Raw genomic sequence first — 18,544 nt, 5'->3', positions numbered from 1 at the left:
TCGCCGGACAGGAGCTTGGGTGGCCAAGGGGAGTGGCTAGGGTTTGGTCTGGCGAGCGGATGATGAAGGATATATGTGGAGTCGGGTGAGCCAGCATGGGTCGGCTCCGACTGGCGAACGCGTCCGGCGGTCATCCCATATCCGCCCTTCATTTGGGCTGGATACAAGGGGTGTCAGCCAGCCCGAACATTTGAGGCTCATTTGAGGCGCCCGTTTGAGTCGTCTTTTGTGAGCTGTCACTGACCTGGCCGTCCGCCCAGGCGTTTGAGGCGGATTTGGGGTGCCCGGCTATAGATGCTGTAAGAACCTCTATAGTTAGGCCAGGCTCTTCAGAGTGGTACCACTTTGTCTTGTTGAAACATTCATGTGATTTCCGAGATTTAATCGTGTTTCTCTAACATAATAATAATTAATGTTGACGCTGATACTCACATGGTTATATTTGCACAAATATGAAGGTGCGATTGATCATTTTTAGGAGGCTTGTTCAAGTAAGAATAGCACGCAAGCACCGGTCCACCCAGATATGAAATTATCAAAGTAGCGAACGTGAATCAAATAAACATGATGAAACGGACTAGATGAATTCCCATGTGTCCCCGAGAATGCTTTGCTTATTATAAGAGAACGTTCTGGTCTGTCCTTTGCCATAAAAAGAATTGAGCTACCTTGCTACACCTTTGTTACTATTGCTACTCATTACTTGTTAAAAATTATGTTGCTATCAAACTATCTGTTACCGATAATTTTGGTGCTTGTAGAGAATACCTTATTGAAAATCTCTTGTCATTTTTTCTGCTCCTCATTGGGTTCGACACTCTTACTTACCAAAAGGACTACGATTGATCCCCTATACTTGTGGGCCATCAAGCACTAGAAAGAAATCTTTGACAGAGGAAACTGAATGCCATTCTCCGTTTCGTTTGTTTTCGTTTGTTAGACAGGATTGATGTGTTGTAGGGTCTGGCTGACCCCCGAAACATACTAGTGTTTAATGCACACGTGTACAGTAATACAAAAGCAACTATGTTGTACTTGTAATTTCTCTGGTAATCTAGTCAATTTCTTCTTCTTCTTTCTCCCATCCAGTGAAGGGAATTTGCCTTTTGGTAGAGTTTGTTAGCAGTAGCGGTGGCACATTGACCTTGAATGCACAACTGCACATATGTATTTTATGTTGGTATTGTAACGGACTACCTTTTTTTGGCTAACCATCACTCCATAACTCTCCGAGCAAGCACTGCCAAACATACATAGCCCAAGGTATGCTTCTGAAGGTGGAAGGATAATCTTGTCCCGTTTAGAAAGCAATGGCCAAAAGGCAAAAATAATAATTGGAAATGATCATATCAATTTCTTTTTTTCTACCCACCTTGTTTCTCTTATATCTATCAAATGGAATTTGAGATTGGTACTGACATGTTTCATAGTAAGCACCCAAGACTAATTTCTTGATGACTTTCTTTTTCACATGAAATGGTCAAAAGCCACCTACCGTGGATGAAACGCCCTCTTATTCCTAGATGTGCGACATGCCAATGGTTAATACTCCCTCCGTCCCGTAATATAAGAGTGTTTTTTACACTTGTACTTTCGTATATGCAAAGGAGGTGGCAACAGAGAAATCTAAGGTAACAACTATAATCATTTTCCATACAATCGATCTGTAGGCTTCTTATCTCAAAAAGCAAATACAACCAGCTAGGAACACTTACCTAAATCTTTGGCTTGGACTATTCAACACTAATGATCAAGCATGACTAATTAAAAATAAATAATATAACGCTGGAAAATAGTTTTTGGACTAATATGAAGCTTGCAACACCATTTGATCATCTCCTTAGAATCATCTTGATCTCGCCTGGTGAATTTGCCAAAGACGTTCACCTTAACATGCAATAGGACATGAGCACGCTCGCAAGGGCAATCGATTCGTGCCAGTTCCTCTAGGTTGAGCTCCGAAGGTTGGACTTGGTTCTCCAGGCACAATTGAACCACGCCGTATGCGGTTTCCATAGTAATACCCTGTATCATTTGCAAAGATCAATCGTCATATTAGTTATGTGATTACAAATTAGTGAGCTGTCCTTAACTGAAACTTATTAAGTGATAAACCCTTGAATATTTGTAGCACTTCCAAGTCTTCCTGTGTAATGAAAGGAAGAACTTTTGTAGGACCACTAAACAATAGGTGGCTGAAAATAAGTGAAAAACCAATCGGTTCTTCCAATTTCCCTTTACAGCCAGCACTTTTCCTAATATTAATTAAATTTAAATACTTACTTTTGCACTTCTAAACCAGAAATTCGCATAATATGTATAATTCTAGCGTTGTTTCTAATCCTAGAAATTCACAGAAAAAATAACACAAAGAAAATTTAAAGTGCTATTCACCGGTTGTTAGTTGGACAAAAAAGTTGCAGCTGCGCCACATAAAAGTGTGCATGCACAATGCAATATTCCAAAACATTATATACATGTACCAAAAAAATCAAAACTGTTGCAAATACAATTGAAAACTGATTTACTATATATACACAAAACAGAATGTAGTCTAATGGTAGTGCACTATGTAGGGTAACGCAGCAGAAAACAAAAATTTTCCGACCTACGCACCAGCCCAGGACCACTATGGAGACTGCATACATGGTTTGATCTTTTTCGTTACCGACTCGTAGCGCAGCGGGAAGTAGAGTCGATGACGATCAGCGGTGCAGATCCCCGCAGCTAGGATTTACAACCTCCTAACCGCGAGGATGTATACCCTCATCTGCTCCTCAGACAGCCCTCCGGGAGGCGGTCGAACAGCCCCCCCGGACGGTGTCGCGGACAGCCCTTCGGGAGGACCTTCGAAACTCGAACAGTCACTCGGACAGCCCTTCGGGAGGACCTTCGAAACTCGGACGGTCACACGGACAGCCCTTCGGGAGGCACTCACGAACTAAGACCGAAACTACGATCTCTCTACAGAGTTGCACACATACGGTGTCATCTATCCGGCAGGGCTTCGCCGTCCAGAACTAGTTCCAGCCGGAACCCAGACAGCCTTACGGCTCTACGAAACTCTTTTCGTGGGAGGGAGAGAAGAAGCCAGATAATGCATGGCATGTGTATGAGAGCAAGGGATGAGTGTGGAGGGCTTCCCTCCACCTCTATTTATATGAAATCCCAAGGGGGTAGGGTAGTTTCACAAAAAACCCAAAATGCACATGAATGAAGTCCTTCCACAAGGACCTAGGAGTGAAACCAATGAACAAGAGGGTCCCCAAGGGGGATACCCTATGTGGCCGGCCACACCCCATGAGGGGCCCAAAAAATGGCTCCTATCCATCCATGCCATCCCCAAGATCTTTTGGAGCAAAGCCCCAAAAGGTGGCTTTCCATAAAATAACCATAAAGCTGATTTTCACTATTCACGACGACATTTTTCAGCGTCTGATCGAACTGAAAATATTTATGTGGGCTAAGAACATTTCCAGTACCCACTAAAATAATTTTCAACGCGTTCCGAAACAATTCCGATTTTAGTGATTTTCATCTGCGAAACACATCTGAAGTGGCTCTGGCAGCTCCGGAACATTTCCGGTTTTTATCTCAGAAAATTCCAAAAAGCTTCCAGAATGATTCTGGCATCCTCCAAGAATTATCAGGCATGTGCCGAAACCAATTTGACTTAATGGTGTATCCCGAAACAACTTTTCAGTATCATCGAAACTTATCCGATGACCTCTCTCTGCGGTACGATTCCGCTGTCCGAAACTTTTCGGTGTCCGAAACTTTTTCGGTGATTTTCTCTCAGAGTCCCTGTCTAGTATTCAGCAGATAGATGACCCTTAAGCGTGTGACCCTATAGGTTCGGTGAAGTATAGGCATGACCTGGAACCCCTTCCGATCAATGATCAACATCGGAGCCGTGGACACCCATATTGACCCCTATACCCACACGAATAAATATTCGAGTGAACCTCCAGTTGCCGTGTGCTATTCCTGTTGCTTCGCGATATGTTACAAATACCCGAGGTGAGACATGTTGGCATTCCCGTGGATCAACAACTTATCCACTATGCTAGTTACCTTGTTACCGGTTTTGTTCTCTTTTCTCGTTTCGTGTTCCGGCATCCCCGTGATCAAATCACAAAGTGTCTGGCCAGACGATGATGGACACCGTAACACCGAGAGGGCCCGAGTATATCTCTCCATCGTCGGAGGAGCAAATCCCAATCTCGAGCTATCAAGTTAATTAACATACTTTCCCATGAACCCGTAAGCCGCCGTAATAGCCATCCAGTTACGAATGACGTTTAACAAACCCCAAAGTTCATGAAGCAAGCATGAAGAAACTCGATACTCTCATGGTCTAAGAAATTATGCAAACACTAACTATCTCTGTGTTATAAACCATTAACTTGTGACGAATGTATCTCATAGCATAACATCAATCCGGGTCGATTCAACACAAATGTTCTCTTAACATTGTGCCCTCAAAGTTGCTGGCATTGACATGCCCATGATCAGGGAAACAGAACCATCATGCAACACTTGAGCTAGTCTTAGAGGCCAGACTAAGAATACTTCTTACCGTTTATTATTCCACACGTGCATATGAGTCTTCCTCCGAGCCTCGTGTTATTGCAGACTCGAGAACCATAGCAGCTATAGCATGGAACATAAACATAATTATGAACTTGGAGATAAATAATATCATTTATTATTGCCTTTAGGGTATATCTCCTACAGACTCCCACTAGCACTAGAGTCAATAATCTAGTTAATGCTAATGCACTTCACACCTGTGGCACACCGGTGTAAATATGCTTCGCTTGTGGTATAGCCTGATGTCCAACGGATCTGACGACTTCAGCTCCGTGTGTATCTTTGCATGTCCTCGCGTTTTCACGTTTTCACAAAATTCATATTTTTGTTGACTTGGCTTTGTATGTATGTGAATCACAGGTCGAACCTGGATTCCTCAGACTGAGTTATGGAGCAACTACCTGCAGTAGTGTCCCATTGTCAGAAGCCATCTTGGAACCATACTAAGTTCATGAATGAACTATATGATTCAACATCTTCTTTGTCGCTTCTAAAGCGTCAACATACTTAGCCCTTTGTTATAGAATTCGCCACAGTAACTAGTTTGAACAAATTTCAACTAACTGTGCCACCACATTGTGTGTTACACAAAACCCTTAATTTAAATCGAAAATCGCATGGAGAAAAGATGAAGACTGGATCGATGTAACATTTTACAATGAACTCTTCATGATCTCTACTTGCGAGAAAACCATGTCATCAGTACTTACTCTAGTACTCTGTGACATCTTTCACTGTTGTCCCATGATCAGTAATTTGATCACTTTGGTATCCATACTCGCAACACCTTGGGAGTATCGGACATATCTGGTTGTTTTACATACCATGGAATACATGATTAATCCAAACACAAAAGTGTGTGGAATCTGCATCATGTATTTTGCTCATCAGTGTTTTGGGACACCGAGTCTTGCAAAAAACTCTTCCATGTGACTCCGGCAAGAATCACTCCCTGGCGGTTTTAAATGCTAAAAGGTTTTAGCACCTTGTCAATATGTATTCATTGCTTAGCCCTATTAGGTAAATCTATCTCCATAGATCATTATGCCTAATAATGAGGCTATTTAGCCTAAGCACTTCATCAAAAAAACTATTTTCAAATGAAGTCCTAATTTGTGTCAAGAAATTTATTTCCAATTAACAATGTGTCAAGCACACAAGGTTTTTAGAAATATTATTACGCTCCCACTTACTTTCTTGAATTACAAGCATCTTCGTTACCCATTGATGAAGTCAAACCCCTTTGACCATTTCATCAAAGCACGAAGATTCCAACTCCATTTTGCTCTCTTCTATCCATCGCTGGAACTCTGAAGTTTGCACCCTTACTAGCATCCTCTGGATAGACAAAATGCTTTGGACTGTAACACATGCAAGTCCTTGGTTTCATTTCCATCAGATGGAAATCCTATTGTCATCCATGTTTCATATCTCATGATTGAAATATGTATTAATTGCTAGTTCAACCCAAACCGACTTTAAGCATCGCTACGATGAAAACAACCTCATCGTAGTCAACTCTTGAACTTGTTATTTCAACAAGTCGAGCTTTATGGATAAAACATTTTTATCTGTATCAGTTTTAAGTTCCACAAATATTCGTTAGACTCTAAGTCTTCCGAAAGGTGTATCAAGGTTTTAATCTTGAATCACTTATATGGAAACTAACTCGGGTTGTATTGGCATTTAGCCAATTCCGGAGTCAAGGCCCATCAACGCTTCCTTGTGTATCGTAGGTATAATGTTGTCTAACAACAATATCTCGTTTGCGCACCTGAGAGGTTTGCACGAGCCTTGCCTACGTGGTTCAGCTGCAAGTTTGACCGAAGTTCATACATTTTATTGTAGAGACTTCCGTATCAGTCGCAGTAGGAAACTCTGGAATTACTTCCAAGGTCTCTTTCCTTTGATCTGATGACGTAGATACTGTTTATCTCGTCGAGTTGCACTATTCTCCCACTCACCTTTTTGAAAGAACCATTCTCTTTAAAAGCACACCGTTTCCCGGCAAAACTATTTGCCTCGGTATAGTGAGGGAGGAATACCCAACATTTTGGTATAACCTACAAAGTAGCACTTGTGTGATTTGGAATAGGTTTGTAACCTTTTACACAAGCCCCATATTCCAAATGTTAAGAAAAGATATAACATGATTGGGCGTACCATACCATGGCTTCAATTTCAACAGACCCGGTGTAGCTCTTTTCAGTGTAAAAGCCGCAGTCTCTAAAGCATCACTTTAAAAGGGATAATGGCAAATTTATTTATGTCATCTTTGACCTTACCATGTCATAAATGGTTTGATTACATCTCCACGGACTTTCCACTTGCAGTGGTGTTCCGGAAGGTGCAAGTTATGAAACCCCTTTCACAACTCATCAGACATTCGCTAAACATGTAACTCAAATATTCCTTTGTGCAATCAAATTGCAGAAACATAATTTTCTTGTTACAATAACTTCTACTTCATTTTTGAAAACCTTTCGAATGATTTCAAAAGATCCAGACTTACGTCTCATCAAGTAAATATCCATATATCTACTTGAGTCATTTCTGAAGATAAATAAATCCACCACTAACAACACTTATCGGACTACACACATAAAATGTATGATCACTAATAAGTTTGTTGTTCGTTCCTTATGGCCTGTGAACGGTATTTTAGTCACTTCACTTTTCGGAGGAAAGTTGCAAGTGTCAGATGATTCAAAATCAAAAAGACTTCAAAATCCATCATAATGGAATTTTCCATGCGGGTTTCTCCAATGTAACCAAATGTAGTGCCACACTTGTGTGGTATTCTTTTAGTCTTGCGACATTTAGCGTCGGTGTTATGGATGTATCATATTACCATCAATATTCATAACATACATCCCATCTTGGATGGAAGCATGGCCCTTCACATTATTCATAATACTTAACAACAATTGTTGTTTTTATGAACAACTCTTTTGCAACAAACATTGTGCAATGGGCTAGAGTGTATGAAACTCTAAAATGAATTATGAAAGTAAACCCAGAGGTATTGTATTATTATCAATATTCATAACATACATCTCATTCATAATGAAAGTATGGCCCTTGTGTTATTCATAACATCGAACATAAAAAGTTCTCTTATGAACAACCTTCTTGCAAGATACCTTATGCAATGGGCTAGAGTTTGTAAAACTCTAAATGAATTATGAAAATAAATACAGACGGCAATACACCGATGGAAGGTATAGTAACATTTACTATGTTTCCCTGTGTATACCTTAACCTCATTTCTGGCTAGTCTTTTTAGGCCATAGTAGCTCTTACAATGATTCGCAATTGAATGCAATCGAGCGGGTATCTTTGTGATTAACTCACAATACCCAAGAATTAGTGATTAACATGTTTAACCATAATTCCCAAGAACTATATCTTCGACCAGCCTACTATACATCAAAAACTTGTATGACATGCATACATGAGCTGGATATTCCAGTCATCTTTCTTTCTGCCTTTATACTTCTAACAGTTTAACTTTTAGTATTTCTCCTACTCGCAAAAGAAGCACCCAACTTAAGAGTGGCGTTAGCCCCGGACTTCCTAGGTGTGTAAGTCATACTAACACCCTTTGGACACTTCCTTTCTCTTTAAGTTATTGTTTTATTCACCTTTCATTATATGACAGGCGTTCTTTTGGATCCCTTTCCCAACAGTCAAATGCTAGTAAACACTTTTACTAATACTTGCAAACAAACATTGCTTTGTTTGTATCTGACAACAATTTCCAGTTCCATGAATATCATATAACTATCCCAACTTTTGAAGTTTGGGTTTCATGGAAGCAAACATATTCCACTTGACCATAACAGAATTCTAGCTTTTGGATCGAAGGACGAGAGTCACATGATCCATAGCATTCGCGGGAGGATACGGAAAGCATGCGGTAGGACAAAGTCCTTCTCGGCACTTTTGAGGACAATCCTCATATTACGTTACCAATCGTAAAGTTTTAACCAGATATTTAACAGCTATCCAATTTTAACAGGGAAGGTGGAAACGCGAGCCATTATTCTATAACTATTTTGCAAGAAACACTTAGACAGTGTTCATAATTAATTGCACTGAGAATTAAACATGTTAATTCAATAGTGCGCTCCCACTTAAATCAATATCTCTCATAATTGATTTAGAGTGATTCAAGATCCATATTTCTATTCGATGCCATTGACGGGTTCATCACTGATGACACGAATTTCAATCGGTAGGCCAACTTGCCGATCACATCTCTATGTGATTCTTGTTCATCTTTCGATGGGCGTGTTCCGAGCTCAGGACTCTCCTGCCTGAACGTCAAAGATAACCAAGTGATCTTGCTGCGAGGTCTGACCTCACCCGCCTCATTCCTCTCGATTCGTTCATGCTCATGTGTACATGGCGCACCCCGAAAAGATACGAATTTCAAACGGTGCTACACTTGGGTGAACACTAACTACTTTGATATTTTAAGTGAGAGATCACCCTAATAAAAAGCGACTACTGCGCAATCAAGAAGGGTGTATCATAAGGGATAAACATCTCAGGCAATTCATAATAGCATGATATGGTATAGCCCTTTCTGACGGAGAAGTATTTCATTTCTTCGTCTTCGGCATTCGCGTCGGTGTTCACCTTCACGAAGATTGCCACCACCCTGTTGATGCACCAGATAATATTGCTATCTCTATAGCTAATAAAATAAGTGCATTACTTAAGGTTGACACGCAGGTCATTAAAGTGACAATCATATGGCTCCAGCCATCATGCCGAATCATGACACGCAGGTCATGTTAATTACATCATATAGTCATCTCATACATAATCAAATTGAATATGAGCATTGCTATACCACATCACATGCATATCCTGCAAAACCAAGTTAGACACCTCTAATCGGTTTATGCAAAATTTTATTTTTCGTGGCTTCTAAGGTCTCGAAACAAACCGAAGCTACCAACGTCCATCATCAAGTATGATAATTCAAGTCGCTAGATTAACTTTGCTGGGTGTATGTAACACGAGATAATAAAATCTCGAGCCCCATACTGAACTTCGTCATACGCATGACCCCCGTGCAGATCATATCTGCATTGCCCTTTTGTCTGCGAAATTTCATCTTTCTTTCTAACTATGGTGGATTTCAACAAACTGTTAGCACTTCGTTGATCAATCAGGATCAAGGATTGCCAGAACATTGAAAATCCACCATGCCGTTATCAGGATCAGAAATATGCAAATCCCAGGGAAGCAACAAGAACATCGGGTAACAGATTTCATCTGCTACCCGCACAAATAATTTTTAGTAATAGAACTCATCTATTACCTAATTATATTGTGCAACACCCATACATCTCTATGTATTCTAGATCGCAACCTGCATCTACGCATAGCACGGCTCATGATGCCACTGTAGGGTAACGCAGTAGAAAACAAAAATTTTCCGACCTACGCACCAGCCCAGGACCACTATGGAGACTGCATACATGGTTTGATCTTTTTCGTTACCGACTCGTAGCGCAGCGGGAAGTAGAGTCGATGACGATCAGCGGTGCAGATCCCCGCAGCTAGGATTTACAACCTCCCAACCGCGAGGATGTATACCCTCATCTGCTCCTCAGACAGCCCTCCGGGAGGCGGTCGAACAGCCCCCCCGGACGGTGCCGCGGACAGCCCTTCGGGAGGACCTTCGAAACTCGAACGGTCACTCGGACAGCCCTTCGGGAGGACCTTCGAAACTCGGACGGTCACACGGACAGCCTTCGGGAGGCACTTACGAACTAAGACCGAAACTACGATCTCTCTACAGAGTTGCACACATATGGTGTCATCTATCCGGCAGGGCTTCGCCGTCCAGAACTAGTTCCTGCCGGAACCCAGACAGCCTTACGGCTCTACGAAACTCTTTTCGTGGGAGGGAGAGAAGAAGCCAGATAATGCATGGCATGTGTATGAGAGCAAGGGATGAGTGTGGAGGGCTGCCCTCCACCTCTATTTATATGAAATCCCAAGGGGGTAGGGTAGTTTCACAAAAAACCCAAAATGCACATGAATGAAGTCCTTCCACAAGGACCTAGGAGTGAAACCAATGAACAAGAGGGTCCCCAAGGGGGGATACCCCATGTGGCCGGCCATCCATGTCATCCCCAAGATCTTTTGGAGCAAAGCCCCAAAAGGTGGCTTTCCATAAAGTAACCATAAAGCTGATTTTCACTATTCACGACGACATTTTTCAGCGTCTGATTGAACTGAAAATATTTATGTGGGCTAAGAACATTTCCAGTACCCACTAAAATAATTTTCAACGCGTTCCGAAACAATTCCGGTTTTAGTGATTTTCATCTGCGAAACGCATCTGAAGTGGCTCTAGCAGCTCCGGAACATTTCCGGTTTTTATCTCAGAAAATTCCAAAAAGCTTCCAGAATGATTCTGGCATCCTCCAAGAATTATCAGGCATGTGCCAAAACCAATTTGACTTAATGGTGTATCCCGAAACAACTTTTCGGTATCATCGAAACTTATCCGATGACCTCTCTCTGCGGTGCGATTCTGCTGTCTGAAACTTTTCGGTGTCCGAAACTTTTTCGGTGATTTTCTCTCAGAGTCCCTGTCTAGTATTCAGCAGATAGATGACCCTGACGCGTGTGACCCTATAGGTTCGGTGAAGTATAGACATGACCCGGAACCCCTTCCGATCAATGATCAACATCGGAGCCGTGGACACCCATATTGACCCCTATACCCACACGAATAAATATTTGAGTGAACCTCCAGTTGCCGTGTGCTATTCCTGTTGCTTCGCGATATGTTATAAATTCCCGAGGTGAGACATGTTGGCATTCCCGTGGATCAACAACTTGTCCACTATGCTAGTTACCTCGTTACCGGTTTTGTTCTCTTTTCTCGTTTCGTGTTCCGGCATCCCCGTGATCAAATCACAAAGTGTCTGGCCAGACGATGATGGACACCGTAACACCGAGAGGGCCCGAGTATATCTCTCCATCGTCGGAGGAGCAAATCCCAATCTCGAGTTATCAAGTTAATTAACATACTTTCCCATGAACCCGTAAGCCGCCGTAATAGCCATCCAGTTACGGATGACGTTTAACAAACCCCAAAGTTCATGAAGCAAGCATGAAGAAACTCGATACTCTCATGGTCTAAGGAATTATGCAAACATTAACTATCTCTGTGTTATAAACCATTAACTTGTGACAAATGTATCTCATAGCATAACATCAATCCGGGTCGATTCAACACAAATGTTCTCTTAACATTGTGCCCTCAAAGTTGCTGGCATTGACATGCCCATGATCAGGAAAATAGAACCATCATGCAACACTTGAGCTAGTCTTAGAGGCCAGACTAAGAATACTTCTTACCGTTTATTATTCCACACGTGCATATGAGTCTTCCTCCGAGCCTCGCGTTATTGCAGACTCGAGAACCATAGCAGGTATAGCATGGAACATAAACATAATTATGAACTTGGAGATAAATAATATCATTTATCATTGCCTCTAGGGCATATCTCCTACACACTAAGCAAAGATGGCTTAGATCACCCATCTTCGCATAGATCCAATGGCTAAAACACAACCTTTTTATAAGAAAGTAACCCTTAAAACAAAGTAACTGAGATGTATCTAGGGCGAATATTAAAACTCTTCTAATGTAACCTACTAAAGCCTAGAAATTACTTAAAAGGGTGAGAACATAAAACTAAGATTAGGAGCTCACCTTGCTAGTCAGGAAATGCGCAAATCCCAGAACATCATCGTAGCCTCTTGGATGGGAAATTTGCACCTTTTCCAGACGAACGGACATATTTTCCACAAATTTTATGAACACGTTGATCATTTCTAGCACAACTTCACCACTAGAAAATAAATGGTACTTAGCATCCTGTTCAATGAAAAAACACATTGTTAGAACCAAATGCTACCATGCATCATGTCTGATGTTTCGAACAAGATACTGCCTCCAGGTATGATGATGCACCGTGACAATATTATCACTATACCTGGATTTCACAATCTTGAGGTGATTCACTGATTCCAATGTTTAGACATTTTAACAAAGCTAAGTGTCTGTTTTCCCTCGTTTGTTCATCTATAGTGAATTTTCTAAGCATTTTCTCATATGTTGCTGCTTCACCATGTGGTGTGACTAATGGCCAATTCCTCCATGAAAAAAACTTCTCAAGCAATTGTAGTAGATGGCCAGGAATGCCATAATTGATTGATCTTGCAAAATCAGCGATGGTAGAACATTTGGAAACCGAAAAATCCTCTGAAAGTCTGCACAGTTTAGAAAAGGGGGCGAAGTAAAATGATCAACTATCAATACTTCTATTAGGCTGAAATACTAAAAAAGATAATCATGCCTCATTAGTTTGACTATTTTTTGGAATTAGCTCGTAGCAAGTTGCTTTTCCTCCAATAGGAATATTTATCTTTTTAGGCTGTAATAGTTACAGATAAAAAAAAGGTACAATCAGATGTCAATTATCAACATTCCATGACTAGAAAAAATACAGTAATACATTCGAACATAATATTTGATTGATCAAAAGAATGTAGAAGTGCACATCCGTATTAGAGAGCTAGTTGTCTAAATAATTAAAGAAAATGTGAAATGGGGAGTAAACCTGTTCCTGAGATTAATGACACCATCACTTGATGAATAAATGAAAACAAGGAAGGCAGAAAGATCTGATGCATCATGCTCTAGCTGTATGCATGAAAAAAGAGAGTCAAATAGTATACGTCCTCTTGGACATCCAATGGTCTATCTTTGCGTCTTGGAATAAATAAGATTTTGTGCATTTTACCATGGGAGGGTTTCAACTTTGTAAACACAAGGTACATTTTTTTAGCAAATGGTCCCTGTGCTGAAAATGCTAAGTACCGGAAGATATAATAGATAATTACCATTTTAAGACTTGGTAAAACAAGAGTCTCTAGCAACGTATTGTCATAAACTTCTCTTCCACTCGGAAAGACCAAGCAATCATTTCTTAGTGCCAAGAGAACTAGAGCAACCTGCAAGATCGTCAGACAATTTAACTAACCTTACATACTAATTAAGTATGTTCAAATAACCAAGAATTTAAGCTCGAATATGAGTTAAAACATGCTGAAACCGTAATTGAACAAAACATCTGGGATCGAAAGTACTCCTAGATCATGAAACAAGAAAAAGGAAGAACCTGAAATTGTTTCATCTGTGTCCTAATTTGATCGATGTAGGTCTTGCACCACATTTCGAGGATCATGAGACAATTGTCATATTTATTTGTTATGACTAGATCCTTTGGTATGTGTCCAACCATATCAGCAAGTGCTTTCACAATATTTGTATGTACATCCACACCATCATTCCACTCAAACTTTCCTAGCTTAATGTCATCTTCTATATTTCCAAGACAACGGATAATTTTGTCTCTGTGACAAGCAGATATGGCACCCTACACGAATGCAACGTTTTCTGTAAGAAATAGTGTAGAAATTCATAATAGACTGACCAGTTCTCCGTTAAAAAAATTTAGTGCTTATCATATGGAGAAGGCCCCTAAACAACTAGTAACAGAGTGCAATCAGAAAGTTCACCAGGTTAATTAAATTCCAAAGTATTCGTTCTTAAACTGGACTTCATAAAGATTGGAACAGACTAAATGCAAAAATTCCAAAAGAAACACACAAAACTCTTGAACATGACAGATGTGAACATGAAAAAGAAAAAAAAAAGACAGTGAGAGAGTACCCCATTCATAATCTTATCCACATTGGTCTTGCAGCCTAAAATCCCATACTTGTAGAGGTTCTTGTCAAACACAATGGACTCTGCAAAGCTACTGTCGAAGTCCGTGTCGGTGCTCCATCTACTCTGATTCAGCTCACGGTCCTTACAATGACGATTATTCGAAGGTAAAACAATGATGGTCTAATAATTCAAAGCCAAGCACATAGATAATAAAGAAACATGGACCAAACATGTATATATTAACTATGGAAAGATAATGAAAATACACACCTTCTTTTTAAGAGTCTCAAGGGCGTCCTCGGAAATATTCCACATGGTTTCAGGGAACTCCTTGTACCATGGCTTAACAATACCCTTAAACTTATCATGGTTTGCACTTTCTGTCGTTTGTTGGACCTTGGGTGCAGCGAGCCGTCTTCGTTGGCTGCTGCTCCTGTCAAAGACGGCAACCTGTGGTTTTTCTTGACCCCACAGAACAGCAAGGCCAGGTCGCAGCAACTGATACGTCGACGCGTTCATCATGAACCTGCAATGTGACAACACTTGCTATTAGGACAACAATACAAATGGTGAACTACGACATGAGTTCAGATCTAATGCACACGCGCAAATCTAGGGGGAATATTGATTATTGTTGCATCCGTTGAGGCTCGCGCGCTAAAAAAGAAAATGTAACTGAGTACGATGGGGTCAGGGTGGTGCTGTGAGCCATGTGATTGAAATACTAACTGCAAAAGTTCAGATACAGAGTATGCCAGTAGTAGGACCACAAACATTATTGGATTAGTAACAGCGTTTTGGTTACTGCTTGAAATTTAGAGATCTCGAGCGGTTACCGCCACAAACATTATTGGATTAGTAACAGCGTTTTATTTTAAATTTCGTCCAAATTTTTTTCGGTAGAATTTCGGTGCCCCTCGAGAAAAAAGGTTCACTCAGGATCCAAAACCTTGATTAGTAATAAGAACGGCTTGCTGGATTGAATTGCATAGGAAATCCCCAAATCCTAGAAATTCACCTATTGCCTACGGGTAGTGTACTACTAGTGTGTATCACATTAATCCGATCATATTTGGTTAGAACAAAGTAGTACATGTCTGACAGAGTAGTAGTGCTGTACCAGTACGGACTGCATATTTGCGCTTGGTTTGACATGAAACAAAAGCAGAATCCAAAACAATAAATAAATAAATAAAGATTGTATCACGGATAGAACCCTAGTGGTTAGTGTAGTGCGTTCAGGGGAGTTTGGGACGAGGCTGCTGCAGACCTGCGGTGCCGACGACCGAACGTACTTAGCTAGAGGACGAGCGGGCAACCGCGATGAGCCGATCGTGGTGGTTCGCCTGGCGTATACTCGCTGGAGTTCTTTTGTATGGAAGACACGCAAAGCGGGCGCTGCTATATATCTATCGCCTCTAGCGAGCGCGAAGGAGCAATCGCCAACAGAGGCCGACCCAGGAAAAAACACAATTGTTCCTTTTTATTTTTATCTCTCCTTTTCGTTTGTATTATTTCGTTTTAATAATGATAAAATAAGTAAAAATATTCGTGTGTTATAGAAATTGTTCACAGATATGAAAACAAAAATATATTCATGTACTTCTAAAGTGTTCTCACCTTTAATAAAATATATTCGTGTGTTATAAAAATATATTCATGTGCAAAAATTTTATGCTATTATAAAAGGGTTTCATGTATTTTAATAAAATGTTTGTATTATTTGAGAAGGTATTCTCACCTTTCAAAAAAAATATCCATGCAAGTTTTTAAAGGTGCTCATACCTTTTCAAAATTGTGTGTTTGTCAAAATTATTTATATAAAAAAAAGAAATAGGAATAAGGTCAAAGGAAAATGATGAAAGAAAAGTGGAAGACCAAACCAAAAAAACCCAAGAAAAACAAAGAGGAAACTAGATCAAACACAAAGAAAAAACATGAAAAATGAAAAGATTTGACGAACATCTCCATGGAGAAAAGACAGTGCCCACGGGCGTCGCCGCCGTCGTGGCGAACTAGTGCCAGCTAGGGATTTCTCCCTATCTGAATCCCCACCTCCAGCTCCAACTGCTTGGAGGACTGGCAAGCCTCGCGACCCGGATCCATACGGAAGAGCACGCCGTCGGCTCCTAGCCCATCATCTCCGACGGAGGGGCCGCCGCCGCCGCCGTCGTGACCGGAACCATCGCTCTGGGGCCCTTGCGCCGTAGATAACCCCCTAGCTGAGCTTGTCGTCCCCATGTTGTCACTGGAGCATCGCCGGACCACCGGAGGTGCAGTCGCCGAAGGAAGATATAATGCCTCCATGTACAAGTCCTCCAGGTAGCCACGCCACGACCACATGACACGGGCTTTTTCGGTGGCCTCCTCTAGGGACAATGAGGGAGGATGGAGGAGGTGGCGGTGGCTAGGGTTAGCGACCCAGGTCGCGCTGGAGGAGGTGACGCGAGGAGCGCCTACGCTCGAGGAGACGTCCACAATTTGGCCCGGTTGAAGACTTGGAGGGGATAGACTATTGGTTTTGGAGGCAAGAAGGTTGGGAGGTGGATCTAGTTGGCTTGCTCGCCGTGATCCGGCGGGCGTAGTGTAGCGAGGGCAGTGATGGTCGAACTATTTGGTAACGAGAGGGCGTGGCGTGACGAAGTGTTTCCCTGTTGTTGGTTTCGTTGGAGGCAATAAGGTGGATGCCATCCGACCGAAAATGGCTATCCAACCCAAAGACAGCATGTGGTCCTCCCTGGCCTGGCTCTGTTTCTTCGGTCACACATGCCAATAATCTTGATCATTGAGTTTTACTCATTTCTACACATCCATGAAAATGATAATATTATGAACATGCAGCAAACAGGAAACAATTTGTGAGCATACCTAAAATGACAATGTAAAGCTGAACACTGACGCTTCCTTCCGTCCCGACAGTGGCGTATCTCGTGTTGGTGCGGTGGCACGAGACCACAGAGGACTTGTCCTATTCTCACTGTCCAAGAAATCCGAAGTTTGTTGGGCAGTGAAGGAAGCAGAAGCTTGAGCCATGCTGGTTGGTTTACAGACCCTGACAGATCTTTATAAGGGCCCAGTCATCACAGAATCTGATTGTGCCTTCCTAGTGAATGAGCTCCAACCTGGTGCTCGGAATCTGTCGGCCTGTTTTCCGGTGATCAACCACATCAAGAAGGAGGCCAAGAAATTTCAAGATGTTCAGATCGCTCACGCCTGCCGTGTCAAGAACAAGCTGGCACATGGGCTAGCAAGCCGGGCAAAGATGGCCGGAGAACATGCAGTTGGAGGCGGGAGTTCCGGATGAACTGATCGCAGTGATGTTAGCTGACGCTGCGTTGGCTAAAGAGTAATCTGTTGTTTACTCTTTCTCCCTCAAAAAAGAAAAAAAGAAAAGAAAGGGGGGATAGCTCGGTTCAAGAAAAAAGCTTATGTAATTTATGAAGGCAGTCAAGTTTCTTTCCTTGTAGCTTGTGGAAGCTAAATTGTATTGTTGCTATATACTGCATACAGGATCGATGCATGTGACAGTAAATTTTTGGCCCAACGGGCCTTTTGAAATTTCAAGGAGCAGTCTACTACACAACTATTTTGATATGGCAGAAAGAATCAAACATGAATGCGCAATGTTCCTGACTACCACCTCATTTGTGAGGCACTTCACAATTGATATTTAGTCATATATATAATTCTTGTCTAGAGAATGTATCACGAAGATCAGATCATTCGAAGGCAATACATGTTCACTGAATCTTGGCAAGAGCTCCTGAGATGCGCGGTCTAAACCAAGAGCAAGAACTGAGGAACAGGGGATTCACATGACATTTTAAGTTTATAAGTTCCTCAGCAATGGCATGGCACCACCATGACTGGATATGAGTGATGCAACAAGGAAGCAAGTATGGAGCAGAAAAATAAAGTTTGGATCCAAAAGTTTAGTAGCATGCCAAAAATTAATTTCACAAAATTTAGCGACTCTTAGACCTCTTTTTCTATGGTCTAGATTGCTAATGCATTCTTCATGTCCCCATTTTTCATGTATCTGGATTCTAGCCTATAAAATGAGAACATAATCATAATATGGGCATACACATGGAAATAGCATAATGTCCTACTTTCACCATTACCACAACAGTTCAAACATGATCTCTAAAATTATACATTGCAACCTTCCCTATC

The 18,544-nt window shown here is 41.4% G+C and overlaps 1 protein-coding gene across 1 annotated transcript; it reads right to left on the bottom strand.

Annotated features, from left to right (window-relative positions):
* Positions 1-148: 148 nt before the first annotated feature.
* On the bottom strand, positions 149-15,080 carry LOC109733984 (argininosuccinate lyase, chloroplastic-like). Its single transcript, XM_073499466.1, has 10 exons — positions 15,052-15,080; positions 14,639-14,894; positions 14,369-14,548; positions 13,815-14,072; positions 13,537-13,647; positions 13,254-13,336; positions 12,627-12,918; positions 12,344-12,508; positions 1,888-2,025; positions 149-394 (listed from the first exon to the last, which is right to left on the bottom strand). Exons 1-10 carry the CDS (start codon positions 15,078-15,080, stop codon positions 149-151), a joined length of 1,758 nt encoding a protein of 585 aa, XP_073355567.1.
* Positions 15,081-18,544: the final 3,464 nt, after the last annotated feature.

Source organism: Aegilops tauschii, chromosome 5 (genome assembly GCF_002575655.3).
Source record: "Aegilops tauschii subsp. strangulata cultivar AL8/78 chromosome 5, Aet v6.0, whole genome shotgun sequence".
Lineage (NCBI taxonomy): Eukaryota > Viridiplantae > Streptophyta > Magnoliopsida > Poales > Poaceae > Aegilops > Aegilops tauschii.
This window is presented reverse-complemented; position numbering and strand designations above follow the sequence as displayed.